The sequence below is a fragment of the Perna viridis genome, chromosome 4 (assembly GCF_037379345.1).
Source record: "Perna viridis isolate PV_CMFRI_1.1 ecotype Kerala chromosome 4, ASM3737934v1, whole genome shotgun sequence".
Taxonomy (NCBI): Eukaryota; Metazoa; Mollusca; class Bivalvia; order Mytilida; family Mytilidae; genus Perna; species Perna viridis.
In genome coordinates this window covers 5738280-5756422 of record NC_142448.1, presented here as the reverse complement: position 1 = coordinate 5756422, position 18143 = coordinate 5738280, and the positions used below count along the sequence as shown (strand labels likewise).

The 18143-nt window shown below is 31.7% G+C and overlaps 1 protein-coding gene across 3 annotated transcripts; it reads right to left on the bottom strand.

Annotated features, from left to right (window-relative positions):
- Positions 1–174: 174 nt before the first annotated feature.
- LOC148618622 (ribonuclease P protein subunit p21-like) lies at positions 175–17886 on the bottom strand. 3 transcript variants are annotated; one of them, XR_015921401.1, is made up of 6 exons: positions 17816–17886; positions 10484–10584; positions 8332–8414; positions 7011–7170; positions 4349–4425; positions 175–2785 (listed from the first exon to the last, which is right to left on the bottom strand). XR_015921401.1 is itself a non-coding variant. In XM_088577699.1 (5 exons), exons 1-4 carry the CDS (start codon positions 17882–17884, stop codon positions 7034–7036), a joined length of 390 nt encoding a protein of 129 aa, XP_088433825.1. In that variant the 5' UTR covers positions 17885–17886; the 3' UTR covers positions 175–4425; positions 7011–7033. The 3 variants fall into 3 exon arrangements, 2 of the variants coding, with proteins under 2 accessions (XP_088433825.1, XP_088433824.1); XM_088577699.1 differs by having other exon boundaries at positions 175–4425; XM_088577698.1 differs by lacking the exon at positions 4349–4425 and having other exon boundaries at positions 175–423.
- Positions 17887–18143: the final 257 nt, after the last annotated feature.

Sequence of the window (18143 nt, the reverse complement as noted above, 5' to 3'; positions counted from 1 at the left end):
TTATCTGCATATTGGATAAATTTTGGTCAATTTAGTCACCAAGACAAATATATACACAAAAATTTCTTGTTTTACATTATAAATATGAATATCAGAACATTTTTTTTCAGATCTTTTTATCAGAAACTAAAATTACAGTCTATATAGGGGTAAAAAATAATGAAAACTGCTACAAAAACTTGAATTAAAATTTTAATTTCTTTTTAATTGAACAACACAAATCATCAACAGTTTTAAAATTCCCTTAAGCTTGCACAACTTCTTATCCTGTAACTATGGATATTACATGCTACAAATAACCACTGTCTAAACTCAGGACCTGTCTTGTGAATTCCATCCAGATGTTTTGGCACTTTAGGCTAGTAGAGATAATTGACAAACATCAAGTACCGATACCAAGTTCTATTTTTGTTTGGCTACTCCCTGAAAAAGACAAATCATTATATTAAACAACTAGAGCTCAAGAGAGCCTGAATCACTCACCTGGTTAACCATTTGCTTATTTGAAAAACTTGAAGAATGAGATAGGCTTGGTTAAAATAAGAACCAATATTCTAATTTTTATTAATTGATCTTAAATGGTTTTAGAGAAGAAGATTTTCAAAGTTGTACATGTGGAAAACAAATTTTAAAGACTTGTTTCAGAAGCTGTTACTCCTACATCAGTAGACAAATCATTTTGAAAATTTCAGCATTTGTCAGTTTCATGATGCTGAACAATATTACCCTTGCAAAAATTTTGCTCAAGGTTATTTGCAGAAACTGACTTCTGACCCCTATGTTCTATTTTTAGTAACAGTAGCCATGTTTTTTCATGGATTAAAAATCCCAATGATCATTTTAAGTGGGATACCCTAAGGAACGAATATGCCAACTTTCACTGAATTCTGTAAAATGGTTTTTGAGAAGAAAATTTTCTGAGTTGCACATGCAAAAAATGGAAAAATAAACTTTATGGGGCCATAACTCCTAAATTAATAGACAAATCGTTTTGAAAATTTTGGCATAGGTCCATCTCTTGATGCTGGACAATATTATCCTGTGCCAGAATTTTGCTTTAGGCAACGGTTTTTGGGTTTTTTGCAAAAAAAATGCCTGAAGACCCCTATGTTCTATTTTTAGTAATGGTGGCCATGTTTTTTTTTACGGATCATAAATCCCAACAGTCAATTTGTGCATAATACTCTAAGGAACAATTATGTTAAGTTTACATCCTGTCGGTCTAGTGGTTTCAGAGGGGAAGATTTTCGAGAATTTGTCCACGACAACGGACGCCATGTGATGGCATAATCTCACTTGGCCTTTGGCCAGGTGAGCTAAAAACCAAAGGTAACTTGAATCTGTTGCTCAGGTAAAATATGTTTGATAGTGAGAAAACTAAAAAAAATATTAATAGAACATGTGCATGCCTAGTAGTCCTGTGTCTATTATGACATCCTACATGTGCAAATAGATGATATTCTCATGAGTCATGACCAACATTGAAAATATTTGAAGGAAAAATGCTGCATAATAGTTTTCGTACCAAATAACTGATTAACATGCATATTCATTTATTGAATGAATTCCTTTCAGAGCATTTTTCATTTTTTAAAATAAAAATGTAACGTCTTGAAAATTTTCAATTTCATAAGACAGTGGAAGACCTAACCTAGCATCCTCCCCCCCACACCCAAGAAAAAAAATCAAGAGTGTTAACACATATAAATACCTGGTTATTGCTTCATTTAGTTTAATGAACAGAATAAAAATAGATGTACTGTGAAAGTACTTTAATTCGTGGATACCAATTTCCTGGATCAGGGAAGAAACACAAGTTCATGGATTTATGAATTTGTGGTTTTGAGATATTCAGTATACACAGCAAAGGAAATTTCCTTTTCGTTGGGAACCAAATTTCGTGGTTTGGCCTTCCCACAAAAACCACGAAAATTGGTACTCCACCATAAATTGTACTTTTACAGTATGTCACCATTGACTTTTTTAAAAAAATTGGACCATACCCCAACCAAGACTAATTTAAAAAAAGGCCTAAAATCAAATATCAAAATATTAGTTACAATTGCAACATTTAAGCATTCACAGCATTTCAAATCAGACAGTCAAAGAAACATCAAGAATTTAATTTTAGCTGAAATCTAACGATAAAAGTAGTTTGATCAAATTGAAAAGCAGCCAAAATGGAAAAATGTAACACAAAGTTAGGTATATCACATCAAAGAACTTTAATTATGGTAGATAATACCTATTACACAGAACATTCTTTTCTTGCAAAATCATACAGATGTATATATTTTCCATTACCTAATAGCGTTTGATATGGTGTAAATAGAAGCCTTTTTCAGGGGGAAATAAATTGTCGAGATAATGTTCCGCAGAAATGTAATGGGAATTAGTTATATTTTTTTTTTAATTTTATGAGAAAAGAATTGAGTGACATTCAATTTTCTTCTTGAAATATGAAAGAATGTCAGTTAATTGTTTTTAATATAAATTAATTTGAAATTTTATATACCAGCAATTTAAAGTGTTTGAAATAGTGAAAATATACTACAGAAGTCATAAGAAATGTTGTAAAAAATGCCTTTATTAAAGCTCAATTATTTTGAAATCAAGTTTGGTGAAATAAGTTTTTTTACAGTAAAATTCTGATGTTTCATTCATGGTCATCTTTCACGGTGGATATCTGTTACAGATACTTTTCGGTCAATTTACGTTCCGTCATTTCTTTTTGCACAGGAAACGATTATTTTCAGCGTTACACGAGGTAAGAGACATCAGCCTGCTAAAAAAAAAAAAAAAAAAATATTAAAAGATTTATTTAAACATCAAGTTTTCAGGTATTCTATGGAACTTTTGAATATTTTGGGCATAAATTGTATTTAAATTTTAAGTGTGTATTTTCCAGGTTTTTTCACGGCAAGCTTTTTAACATTCATATCGTACCTCAAAATTTGGCACTGAATATATTCTACATTTAATTTTTTTGGTTTAATCAAATATGGTGAAACAAAAACACACTTCATAGCTAATTATACCACTCTTCCACATTTCAACACTAAAGTTCAAGAAAAATAAGCAACTATTGTGAGAAATAAGATGATTTCTGTCTATTTGAAGAGGGAATGGATTTTAATGCTTCAGGAATAGGAATCTTTACGATTCCTCATTTAAGCGAGGAAGTACATATTAGTATGTGTATATGTCCTAGCTTATTCCTTTGTAAATTGTATATAGAATGGAATAGAATAAAATTTATTTGCCAATCTGAATCAAGGCGCCCCGAAGGACAGCAAAATCAAACACAATGATTATAGAAAAAAAAACAATAAATGTAATAGCTTATTCTTTTGTAAATATTTTTTTTTACATAATTTTAGTAAGTCTGGAGTATCATGACCGCAGACAAAAATTAAGCAAAATTACAGTGCTGACATTATTTCAAAAACAACCCGCATTTATATTTTTTCATGAAGATTTTAAAATCATTCCTGTACGGAGGCGTATTAGGGTCATGCATAAAAATATCATCTTGCCACAGCAAGTTACTATCTCGCCGCTGCGAGTTATTATTAACCTGATCATTTGATGAATAGTTCAATGTATACATATGTTTTCGTAATATCAAAAAAATATAAATTTCTAATGTTATTTTCTTCTTTTTTATTAATATTAAAAATGAAAATTTTAATATTAGAAAATGATTCTTTATATTAAAAAAATAATTTTTAATATTAAAAAATGATTCTCTTATATTAAAAAAGGTTTTCTAATATAAAATGAGATTTTCTAAGACCAAAATATTAATATTTTTAATTTATGATACATTATTTTAAGGAAATATCCTTTTTGTCTTGATTGGCTTGCCGTACAATCCAAATTGCCTTTCTATAATTTCTGTACCAAAAGTAGTGATATTTTTTCATTAATTAAGTGTGATTTGAGCCGTTATTGCTCTTTCAAAATGCAATTAATCTAAAAAATCTGTTGCTAGAAAAATCAGATAGATTCCTTTTCCATGACATCTGAATATTTCGTCTGTTCCCCTGCCAAATTTATTTTCTTCCAAGTTTTCGTCATATCACAAAACCTTCTTATTTCAATTGTACGTTTTTGGCATCATTATTGTATTTTTATTGAAATAAGTTGGCAATTGCGTCACCTTTAATTAAGTATTTTCTATAGTTTACAAAACTGAGGAAGCCGGGATCGAGTTGAGGACTGACAAGCATCATTGTCTTGCAAGAAAATGTTATTTCCTTTATAGTAAACAAAAAGAACTCTGTCAGTTTTAAGGCTCAAGATATAAACAGTGTTCCGTAGTGCAATACAAATAAACAAACTATACCTCTGGTAGTTTCCTTTGTTCGAATTAACATCACTACCTGGTGATGACACGTCCATTTGTGCATCAAAAGTCCGTTCCTTGTGCAAAAAGAAATGACGGAACGTAAATTGACCGAAAAGTATCCGTAACGGACATCCACCAAGTCTTAGTGAAATCTAGGAAAATCTATCTAAAAAGTTGATATACCATTGAAAATGGCCAGGAAATAAGCTATCAATAATAAGTATCAGTAGATAACCTTTATTGTCAGTCGTTTAAGCCCTTATTTATATCTGGCTCATGTGTGACCCTAATTTCTAAGCATTTCAAGTCACTATTAAGCCAAGGCAGCCTTTCAAGTGGTACATGTTGTAGAAGTCTGTATTCATGTTATTGTCATGACACCAGGAAATACCTGTTTCTGGCCCCTTTTAAGCCTGTATCATAAACGGTTCAAGTCACAACTCCCAAAATCAATCCCAGCCTTCTTTGTATAATATGGAACCTTTCTGAACAATTTCACAGTGATTCTTGTTATAATTGACATAGATATTCCATACTAAAAAATTACACCCTTATGTAATGTTATGTAAACAAAGTCTATCCTAACAATACCAATACATGTTTGGAACTGCGTCACCATCATATAGTCAACACATAAGTATATTCAATATGTATATAAACAAGCATTCTGACAGTATTGCTGATGCAATACTGTGTCCCCTTTCGGCCTTTGAATTCATTGCCTTTATGAGATTTTTTTTGTATATGTGAACTAACAATGGATGGTGTTATTTTTTAACAATCAAGAGAAAATAACTCTTGAACAGCAAAAGCAAATTCCATCAAAATCAAACCTGAGCTTCATTTTACAGTAGATAATAACATTTTTGTATTACATATAAACCATTTGCCGCAATAATATTTAAAGTTAATTTGTAACTTGTCATGATAAGAGTAACTAACAAATATGAAATCAATTGGATGAGGCATTACAAAGAAAAGTCTGGAAAACATAAAATTTCATGAAATTTTCTATGTCCAAGGGCCATAACTTCTGTAAAAATCGTTCAACCGTAACGTCATTCGAACATAACTTGTAACTTGTCATGATAAGACTATATACCAATATGAAATCAATTGGATGAGGTATTACAACAAAAAGTCTGGAAAACCAAGATTGACTGATGAACTGACAGACTGACGGACAGACGGAGTGCAAACCTAAGTCCCCTTCGGCATTTGCCGAAAGGGAACAACAAGCAAGTTCGACATTAAAGTAATGTGCTAATGATAGAATATAGTTCAACAGCCTAAAAAGTAGGAAATAAAATATCAAACTTTTGTATTATAGGACGTGCACATCCTCAGTGTATATAATTACTGTGCAAAGCATAAAAGTTTAAATAATATGAGTTACAGATTACATGCTTAAACTGTGGGAAAAAAATTAATCAAATTACTCCATAATATTAAGGTGAACATTTTCAATATGTATATGAACAATGTGCACAGTTTGAATAATATTAATGAAATAGTATAAGTAACAGATTACCCAAAGTAAGTATCCCTAAGCATGAAGGATGGAGTTGAGCAGCTACTAGACCTGCTTTTACTGTTGGTGACGTAGGTAAAAATATGAAAAAACTAGATAAAGTGATGTCCCCACATTTAACCTTCATACAGCTATATCTTAACTCATAATTGTAAAAAGCACTTTGTCAGATGTGTTATTGTGTCTGGAAGACACAAATGATGCTCCCGCATGTGGTTTTGAGTAAAACTCAGCATAGCTGAACGAAACTTAAACTCAATCTGTAAATAATCATGACAGACTCACATACCAAAAACAAGTCAAATATCTTCATGCATTTACAAAAAAAAAGCGAAAAACTATTATTTCAATACAATTTTTAAAGTGCAGGGCCCATTATTTTGGTAAAACTCAGTGTAGAAGAATGAAACTTATACTCGATTTGTAACTAATCATGACAGACTCACATACCAAAAAACAGTTCAATATTTTCAAGGGTTTACAAAAAAAGTGCGGAAAATTGTTATTTCCATGGTATTTTTTAAGTCCAGGGCCCATAATTTTGGTAAAACTCAGCATAGCGGAGCGAAACTTTAACTCGATCTGTAACTAATCATGAAAGACTCACATACAAAAAATCAGTTAAATATCTTCAAGGATTTTCAAAAAAAGTGTGGAAAACTTATGGGACAGACAGAATTACGGATGGAATTGCCCCAAACTTATCGTTGCCAGGCATAAAAACATAATTTTGAATACCTTACCAGTAATTTAGCTAGAGCTAGTCACTTTAGTTACTGACTAGTGAATTTGTCAAGTGATATCATCAAACATGCCAAAAATGGTGTATAATTAAGTCACTTTTCTGTCTATTATATATATTCCTTAAAATAATGAAAAGCAACTTATAGTTTCCTGGTTAATCCATTGCTTGACCTAGTCCTTATTATTTGATGTCAAATATGAACAGTCCATAATAATAAAGAATGTGTATATACCTGTACATTAATTTTGATTAAAATAACTTTTGTTGCCGGAGAGAACCAACCAATCAGAAGACTTATCACAAATCAAATAGAATTACTTCTAATCCTGAATTCATGTTTCAAATCATTGTACTTTTGGAAGTATATTTCTGAAAAATCTTACCAAGTGTGTTGTTTAGGAATCTCTTACTTATCAGTCAATTTTAATCCATCAAGCCATGCTTCAGGTTTCTCTAACCACAACTTGTACCCCTTCTTCAACAAAAATCTTTTAACAGTGTTACATTCTAGGCAGCTTACAACTAAACATTTCTCTTGTTTGTCTGTGAAAAGAATGAATGACACTCTTGTTATCACATTCATTAACTTTTTAAAATGTGTATTTTGCTTTAAACCTGTAAAAAATTATAAAAATGGAACATTTTTTTCACATTCTAAATGCCTTTATTGGTAATTAGTCTTTTAATATATTACTGAATGTTTTAAGATAGTTTACTTGAGTGTGTGAATACTGTTTGTCAGTAATTTGTGACATTTTCCTTTTATGTACACAGATCAATAATGCTTGTCACAGTACGCTGGCTATGGTACAAAAAAATAACAGGTCAGTTAAAAACCAGGTGTGCGTAAAAAATCTTGATGTTGAATGACCGCTCATCCTGACAAAATAGGTCACTTAAAAGTATTCTTTTTCAAGGTCAAAATTCTGATTTTTGTATTTTTTAACATATAAAAAGCAAAAATAAAATGTTACCTTTAAATAACTGATAAACAGAATTTTGTCAAACAACAAAACTTTGTATATGGTGATACAAGTTGAGTGCTATTCTCTGTATGAATCAGGCAGTTGATGAATCATGGTGGAAAAAAACACACAAGTCTTTCCATGAAATCTTATTTAAAATGTTATCAGAAATTTTATGCAGAAATGGCATTCACTTTTTGTTAGTAATTCAAGGTATGAGTTATATGAAATGCATTGCAATTTCACAATCAAAGGGAGATAATTCACTTTCCTTATCATTTTATTGTAACTTTTCTGCATACTCTGACACTTCTAAGGACTGTCAATTCATCTTCAACAGACCATAAACTATGTGCCCACACTGTAAAATTCTTCGCATAATTCATTACTTTTCAATTTTGCTTGATTCTTACAGATTCCAGCAATAAAAATAGAATGATGTGCCATCCTTATTGCTCTTTTTTAAATACACATCACAGAATGTAGATAGGCAGAGACAGTGATTATGATTGAAAATATAGAATCTAATTATACTCTTTCAAAGTAAATGAATTACTGACTGTTGAGGGGAGACTTATGCTCAAATGAACCTACCATCTGTCATACAATGCAACACAATTCATCAGATTATACAATGTGAAATGTATTTCAAATTGTAATGATTTCTTTTCTACATACAAATTGAGGATTTTTCTCAATTTTTGCAGCCTTAGAACAAATATAACATTTTGTTCCTTACTTTTACTTCTGACTATAGCTGTAACGCCTGGCACCAATAACACATGACAAGTTTTACACATCTTCCTTTTAATGTCTATATGTCTGAAATAGATTAGAATTTTAGAATGATGTTCAGCTTGAAGAGATCATATGTAAAAAGTATTCAGGCCTTAAAGTTCTGATTCTATCAGAATTTGAAACTTTGGGAAAAAAATCACCAAAGTGGAACAAAATGTTAACTTGATCTTTAACTCATCAAGGTAGACTCACATACAAAAAATCAGCTCAATATCTGCATGCATTTAGAAAAAAGTGCTGAAAATTATATATAAGTAAATTTTTCCAAGTTCAAGGGCCATAACTCAGATAAAAAAAACAGCAAAGCAAAATGAAATGTAAACTTGATCAGTAACTCATCAAGGTAGACACACATACCAAAAATCAGCTCAATACCTGCAAGCATTTGGAAAAAAGGTGTGGAAAATGTAAATTCAAGTAAATTTTTTAAAGTTCAAGAGCCATAACTCAGACAAAAAACAGCGAAGCAAAATGAAATGTAAACTTGATCTGTTACTCATCAAGGTAGACTATCATACTAAAAATCAGCTCAATATCTGCAAGCATTTAGAAACAAGAGGCTCCAAGGAGCCTGAATTGCTCACCTTCTTGAATTTTGCCTTTCAAAGGCAATAAATTAAACAAGAAGTTGTCCAACAATTTTGACTAAAGAAGTCTTTGGTAGAACTATCACAAGATCTTTTCAACAACTGAAAGTTTCTTTTAATCTATCATAGTTTTCAAGATATTGACTGAAAACTATTAAAAAAAAAAGTCATTTTTCCCCTTTCAAGGGCAATAACTCTTACAAGGAGTCTAAAGACTATGGTAGTCCTAATAATATGGATCATTTCAGCTATTGAAAGAATTTGGATAAACCTAAGGGTTTAGGAGATATATGTGAAAAACTACTGCCTGACCCTTATGTTCTATTTTTAGTAATGGCCATGTTTTTGATGAATCAAAAATCCCCACATCTGTTCTATGCAGTATACCCCAAGAAACATTCATACCAAGTTTGGTTTCAATTGGTCAAGTAGTGTCAGAGGAGAAGATTTTGGAAAGAAATAACATTAAAAATAGCAAAAATCGTTGAAAAAGGGCAATAACTCCAACATGGCTTAACGGATTAAAACCAAAATTTGACCAGAGATAGATCTCATCATGCTGAACACTTTTACCACATGTCAGAATTCAGCTAAACCTAACAGTTTAGGAGATGTATGTGAAAAACTACTGTCTGATCCCTATGTTCTATTTTTAGTAACAGCAGCCATGTTTTTTGATGGATCAAAACCCCCCACATCAGTTTAATGCAGGATACCCAAAGAAACATTTATACCAAATTTGATTTCAATTGGTCAAGTAGTGTCAGAGGAAAAGACTTTTGAAAGAAAAATCGCAAAAATTGTTGAAAAAGGGCAGTAACTCCAACATGGCTAAACAGATTAAAACCACGATTTAATAGATCTCATCATTCTGAACACCTTTTCCCAGTCAGAATTCAGCTAAACCTAATGGTTCGGGAGATAAGTATATGCGAATAACTAATGTCTGACCCCTATGTTCTATTTTTAGTAACAGCGGTCATGTTTTTTGACATAAAAAATCCCCACATCAGTTCTATGCAGGATACCCCAAGAAATATTCATACCAAGTTTGGTTCTCATCAGTCAAGTAGTTTCAGAGGAGAAGAGTTTAGTATAATTGTTAACGACTACGGACGATGACAGACGCCAAGTGATGGCCAAAAGCCATGTGAGCTAAATAATGACACTTTTAAGGGCCATACCTCCAAATATTGTCAACTGATTTTTTTCTGAAATTTGCACCAAAATTAGATATTAGATATATCAAACATTTTATCAATTTACATTTATCATGAATCCACTTTCCTTTTCTATATAGTAAGCTAAAACTGCCAGAAAAGTTAAAATCATCAAAAAATGGCCAATAACTCCAAAACAACAGACGCTGATGACAAAACCTCACATGGCCTTGTAGGCCAGGTGAGCCAATAAAATTCTCTTTTTTCAAGTTTGAATGCAATAAATATTATCCTATTGAAGGTATGCAGTTTATCTCTAACAATTCTTTCATTGTACATTACTTACAATCGAAGTACTGATTTCATTGCAATTGATTTCATTGTTGACAGATAAAATCTACAAAGGTTGACATCTTTAGGATCAGTATGGAGACACAGACAAGCAGCCTGGAAAGTATATATCAGTATATTAACAACATGTTTAAACAACTCAACATCACTAGATACAATTCAGGTGTAAACGGTGTAACTAAATGGTTGGCAAAAGGTACTTACAGTTGATTGTGATTTTCTCATACTTTTGTACTTTACAAAATTTTAAATATAGAAAAGGCAAATTACAATTTTGTGACTTTATAAAAATACAAGAGATAATAAATCTGACAGCAACCACCTAATATCATGGTTTTCTGAACAAGTTCTTACAGGTATATCAAAGTTGTTAAATACATATAAATGCAATTGATTTTTTTTTCTTTAAAATACAACAAAAAAATATTATTTAAAGAACTTAATGAGCACTCTCACAAACCACACATACTCATATTAAAGGAGAAGTAGTTTTAAGGTTGTTAGCTAGCATATTTCAAGAACAGCAAAGTTTGATAGGGCAGAACAGGAAATATGAGGAAAAAACTGACCCTTACTTCAGCCAAGTTCTTTGATAGGAGGAGTTGCTTGAAAAGATGATTCTGTAGTGTACTTTAGGAGATAACTTTAAAGGGAATCAAATTATCCTGGTAATATGAGCAATTACATTTTGTGTTCTTACCACTTATACCAAGTTTTTGCATTCAGTAGTTTGAGAGGAGTTTTAATGAAAAGATATATCAGCATTGTATTTTTTTAAAACAAACTTTAAAGGAGCAAAATTTTAAGGAATCAAAACTAACTGATTAATCATTCACAACAACATTGTGAGCTATCACTATACATACATGTACATAAATTATATTTATTTTGAAAGGAGTAATGCATGGCTACAAGATTCTTCAATTGTGTACATCTACTTAAGGTAAGTTCAAATAGACATCACTCCTACAAAATCTGAGGGATCCTAGAACACATTACATGCACAACTGAACTTTCTCAAACTTTGTAACTTATCTATGGACCTCTATAAAATTGTATCACAAGGTTCAATACCACCGAAGTCTTACTGCGGGTCAGATAGATTCTCCACAAAATTGTATTACCAGGTTCAATACCATCGAAGTCTTACTGTGGGTCAGATAGATTCTCTACAAAATTGTATTACAAGGTTCAATACCACCGAAGTCTTACTGTGGGTCAGATAGATTCTCTACAAAATTGTATTACAAGGTTCAATACCATTGAAGTCTTACTGTGGGTCAGATAGATTCTCTACAAAATTGTATTACAAGGTTCAATACCATCGAAGTCTTACTGTGGGTCAGATAGATTCTCTACAAAATTGTATTACAAGGTTCAATACCACCGAAGTCTTACTGCGGGTCAGATAGATTCTCTACAAAATTGTATTACAAGGTTCAATACCACCGAAGTCTTACTGCGGGTCAGATAGATTCTCTACAAAATTGTATTACAAGGTTCAATACCATCGAAGTCTTACTGTGGGTCAGATAGATTCTCTACAAAATTGTATTACAAGGTTCAATACCACTGAAGTCTTACTGCGGGTCAGATAGATTCTCTACAAAATTGTATTACAAGGTTCAATACCATCGAAGTCTTACTGTGGGTCAGATAGATTCTCTACAAAATTGTATTACAAGGTTCAATACCATAGAAGCCTTACTGTGGGTCAGATAGATTCTCTACAAAATTGTATTACAAGGTTCAATACCATTGAAGTTTTACTGTGGGTCAGATAGATTCTCTACAAAATTGTATTACAAGGTTCAATACCATCGAAGTCTTACTGTGGGTCAGATAGATTCTCTACAAAATTGTATTACAAGGTTCAATACCACCGAAGTCTTACTGCGGGTCAGATAGATTCTCTACAAAATTGTATTACAAGGTTCAATACCATCGAAGTCTTACTGTGGGTCAGACAGATTCTCTACAAAATTGTATTACAAGGTTCAATACCACCGAAATCTTACTGTGGGTCAGATAAATTCTCTACAAAATTGTATTGCAAGGTTCAATACCATAGAAGCCTTACTGTGGGTCAGATAGATTCTCTACAAAATTGTATTACAAGGTTCAATACCACCGAAGTCTTACTGTGGGTCAGATAGATTCTCTACAAAATTGTATTACAAGGTTCAATACCATCGAAGTCTTACTGTGGGTCAGATAGATTCTCTACAAAATTGTATTACAAGGTTCAATACCACCGAAGTCTTACTGTGGGTTAGATAGATTTTAACTATTAACATGTAGGAATTAATGAGCAAAAGGGACAAAAACAATATTTTTCCGGTTCCCAGGCAATAACTTTAGTTAAAATGTCAACATCGCCATGAAACTGTACTGATGCCCGGTTCCTTACCACAAAAGAAAAGATTTGCCCTTACCGTTTATGAATTAATGACAAAATCTGGGTAGATATAAACATTGTCTTAAAAATTGCTTTTTTTCTTTGATACTTTAATTTAGTGCATTAAGTTATCGGTATACCTACACAAACTGTAAAGTGTTTGACTTCTGTGGTTGTATTAAGCTGTGTCCTTGCAAAGCATTTTATTTTACTAGTGAGGACCGTGAAACAGTGAGACTGATTGATTGAATGTTGGGGTTTAACACCCAGTCAATGTTTACGAATGTGAAGTTTACTTTAAATGATGAATTGATCAGTTAGCATTGAAGTAATGTAATATTACCCAGTTTCCGATTCAAACACGGGGCTCGTTACACATGATTATATATAGGTCATATATTTTAACAGGAACTCGATATCTATATATGGCCATTGCCAGTTGTCTTAATCTGGTCCTGGGAAATTGAAAATATTCAGATCATGGTTATGAAAGAGTACGCAATCATATCAAGGGAAACAAGATTTTAGCGGAAGTCACCAGATTTTAGAGTATATCGCATTCGTGCATTTTGAATGTTGAAAGTAAGCCAAAATCAGTGACAGAGAATATTTGACAATTAGTGACTTTGAAGACTTCAGTCCTTGATTTAATGAATAAAGTCCCATTACCCTTAATTTTTAAAAAAAAAATTCAAAACTTTAAGGAAGCTTTCATCAGTATAAATAAACAATTCACCAAAGTTTCATTGAATTTGCTACCTTTATGGGTTTTTGAGTTATAGTCCTTAAACATAAAATCATCCCATTTTTGTACGAATAACTTAATAACAGCACTATAGGCATTGTAGGTTTTTGATTGTCATGAAAATTGTAGCATTAACAAACTATCAAAGATAACATGTGATGTCAAATAAAACTGTAATCTGATTCTAGTGAAAATTGTAGAATGAACAAACGTTCAAAGATCATGTAATGTAAGATAAAACTGTAATCCGATATTTCCCATATTATTTAGAACTGTTTTTTTTCCCTATTATGTAGAAACTGAATGTCAATCTACTGATTTTCAAGTATAAACTGTAATCAATTGTTGAACAGTATCCAAATTCACACACATTTACAAATTTTGTTCCATTTCACTTTTTTCCCAAATTAGTAAACCTGTCTGAAAGTTAATTTGCATTTATGTTCAATAACTATTTTAAATGAGTATTTATCCTTCACTGAAATTCATATACTCAAATAAAACCAATATCAACTTAACAAAAAAATTTCCTTGATGAGCATAAGATTTTCCATAACTGTTTAGAAACATTATTAGATGATAGAGTTTGACTGATACGTGTATTGTTAAAAAGGGGCATGCTAAACAAATTTAATGTTTTTTGACACATAATTGCAAGAAATAGATTTCCTAAATGAATTTTATTACTTAACATCTCTCAAGGCCAATAAGAAGTACATCTTTATTTGATTTAAAGATTAGATCTAATTTTTATTTTGCAGGAATAATACATGTGTAGAATATAATGTCATTAAGCTGAATGACTGCCAGAAACATATTTACTAGTTATAAAAGAGGTGTATGAATAATATAAAATGGAGATACATTTGGACTATATCTTTCTTTAGAGTTAAGAAATAGTAGGGAAGTACCTTAGGCATGGACCAGTGACAAAAGGTGTATTGTTCCTGAAGGATCAAAAACCCAAAAACGAAAAATTGGAAATTTATAAAAATCGAATGGAGCTCACATCAATTAAAAGAAACAATTCACCAAAAATTCAGGAAAAAAGTGCATACAATATTGAGTTATAACAAGAAACTATTCACCAAAGTTTCACAAAGAAGGTTTTTGATTATTGTGAAAATAATATTGTGAAGATAATATGATGTAAACAAAACTACAATCATAAATTTGCCTTTCTCATTTATAATAGTTTTTTATTTACATCAGTCCTATAGAGAATATCCTAAGAATCATTCACACCACATTTGGTTCTTATTCATCAACTAGTGTCAGAGGAGAAATATTTTTGAAAGTAGTAACATTAAATTAATGAAAAATTGTCCAAAAGGGGCTGACCCATGTTCTATGTTTACTAACAGTGGCCATATTTTTTGACAGATCAAAAATCCCACCAAGTTTAGATCTAATTAGTTTCAGAGGCAATGAGTTTTGAAAAATTGTTTAAACAACAACAGTACCGGATGCCACATGATGGCAATAGCTCACATCAGGGTTTGGCACTAACTTCATTTGTTTGATGATCAACAGGACTACTTCAGAGCTAAAACTGGTAGTCTGCAGACAGTAATGATGGTCCTGTTCTTAGATCTTATGAAAAATAAGATAAAATTTCAATAGCCATTAGGACTACCATAAACATTTTTCAAGAAGTCCTCTGCAAAATTAAGGTGGCACAGGACTAACGGGCTACTTTAGTGTCCATCCCTGCACATGGCCCTTTTGGTGTGAATTCACACTTGAATTTGATTGGTCAAATGAAGGAATTCAAACTGACTGAAAACCATTTTTTGCCATCTGATGAGATGGAAAAATTCTTATTTTTTAATTGTAAATATTATAGATTATAGAAATTAATGTTTAAAATGCTCCGAACTACATGTATCTGTTCAAAAGACTGTTTTAAAAGAAAAGAAGATAGATGCTACAGGTTTTGAAATAGTTTTTGGGGTTCTACCTATGTTAAACAAAGGCATCTATGTAGGGTCACCTCGCTACAACTCCTAGATTTTTAAGTGCCCAGATGTCCGGAAGAAATAGGCAACTCTCACCAAGGACTTTATTTGACACACTCCAGAGGGAGCATAAATGGCTGTATTATCAACTGGGTTCTGCATACTTATAGACAGAAAAACATCAATATCTAGTTTGTGCATGTAAAATCAGGAGCTTAAGAACAGTATAGTGGGAGCTTCATTTTCATATACTTGGTAAATGCAATGGAGGACCACACCCATCTAGGAAACATAAACTAGCTTTGATGACTAATTTTTATACAAATTGAATCTGAGCCTTTTCTAAGACAGGGATGGTCAAATCATGGCACCCAAATGTTTACAAAAATGGCATAATCAGCTTATGGATACTGGACAAATCGACTCAAAGAAATTTCGCACCATGACAACCTACAGTTCCTGACCAAAGCTGGAAATTTCGGCCAATACATATTTCAGACCATGACAATAGGAGAATGCAGAACGACAATAAAAACCATATATCATAATACATTTTACCACATTGGAAGTTAATAATAACAGGGCTGACTGAAATTATGAATTGACTTAGCCTTAGGTGTTTGAATTCATGTTTCTTCAGGAATGTCTGAGACGAGGTTTCACCTTATAGATATATAGATTTATTTTGATTAAATATCAATATACAATACATGTACATATACAATACAATCAAAAACAATACATCACTAGTGAATGCATGCCACTTAAAAGTACAATGACACAGATTGTGTTAAAAATCAAATTTTGACACATAGTTGATATTTAACCAAGGATATCCTGTGAAAGCCCTTCGGCTTATTTCCAACGGGGTACCCAGATGAAAAAAATAACTTACATGTTAAAAAATAATAATGAACAACAACCGGCTCAAGTCTTAGGCAGTTCCAATAAATAACCTGGGATTACCAGATGTATAAAATCTAAAATTGTATTATAATTTACTATAAAGTGAAATTATCAAGAAAAGTTTGGTTCATTTCATCAAAAAGATTTAAATGCATGTGAGCTTTTGATTTTTTTAATATCAGACAGGAGACCATTCCAATCTTTAATGGCATTATAATAATGAGTATTTGCCGATTGTCCATTTGTAGATGGTACATAAAAATCAAATTCATTGTGCCTAGTGTTATAAGAAGTAACATCTCTTGTTTTTACAAAATTGGTTCTCATATAGTGAGGGCATTTGTTATAAAATATTTTATGAGCGTGGTTCAGTCTCATTTGTCGAACTCTATTGCTGACATTTAAAAATCCAACACTGTCAAATACATTATAATCAACTCTATGTCTATAATCCAAGCCTTTTATAAATCTTATAATTTTATTTTGCATAATTTGTAACTTTTTTTGTAAAGTTTTGTTGACATTATTAAACCATGCTGAACAAGCGTAATCAAAATGGCATTGTATTAATGCCATACAAAGTGTTTTTCTTGAATGTTCAGACAAGCACTTTGCATTTCTGTATAAAAATTTCAATCTGCATTTGTTTTTGGCAAAATACTACTTACTATAATGTCACCAGACAAGAACTGGTCAATTTGTAGGCCTAAATATTTAACACTACTTTGAGATAAAATTGTGTGATTATTACATGTAACAATGAACTCTTTAATTTCTTTGAGTTTCCTTTTGATACCGAAAAGTATGCACTCCGTTTTGCCCAAATGGAGGCTTAATTTGTTATCCACAAGCCATTTACTACAAGATTGGAGTTCCTGACTAAGTTTTTAAGATATATCTGGGTTCTTATCAGAAAATAAAATTGCACTATCATCCGCATAGAGCTACAGTCTGCAATCAGGCCCTACACTGGCAGACATGTCATTTACAAAACATAAAAATAACAATGGACCCAATACACTTCCCTGCTGGACCCCATACCTTCCTCATACTAAAAGACAACTGTACAAATCCTTGCTCTTAAATTGTTCAAGAACAGGTTACATGAATAATCTACCTCATATTTAAGGATGCTTATGTATTAACCCCTGTGACTGTGTTCTAAGTAAAAGCAGAAAATATTCTTGGGTGGACTCGGTATTGTCATTGAACTGAATTGTCCTGATAATTAAGTTCGCTCTCAGTATCAGCTATCTTTTCATTTCAATCAAAAAGAGTTAGAGTAACATTTGGTAATCATTGCTAGTAACATTTTGATACCTGGTATAAGTACTGCATCCTCTGGTATTGTTCTTTTTGTGGTAGCCCACCTTTGCCAGCTTTACCCATTTTATAAAAGTAGGATGTCATGAACCGATCACACAACTGACAACGTTTACAGCTTCGCATTTAAATGGGTAATATTGTAATGTGTGTTTCAATGTTCATTTTCAGTTCCCTTTATAAGAATCGTCTAGTTTTATTAGGTTAAGTATATTTTTAAAGTATTTTTATTTTTTATATTTTTATTATTCATCGGAACTTACATCAGCCTTTTGGATCAAACAATGATTGATCTCGTCTAATACCAGTATATTTTTATTTACAA

What these genes read in the sequence shown, in the direction of transcription:
- LOC148618622 (XM_088577699.1), bottom strand. Translation starts at nt 17,884, where the DNA reads ATGGGTAAAGCTGGCAAAGGTGGGCTACCACAAAAAGAACAATACCAG. An exon ending in GGATGCAGTACTTATACCAG is followed by an intron (nt 10,585 to 17,815) that starts GTATCAAAATGT and finishes TATACTTTCCAG; the next exon opens with GCTGCTTGTCTGTGTCTCCA. An exon ending in AGCTATAGTCAGAAGTAAAA is followed by an intron (nt 7,171 to 8,331) that starts GTAAGGAACAAA and finishes TTCTTTTCACAG; the next exon opens with ACAAACAAGAGAAATGTTTA.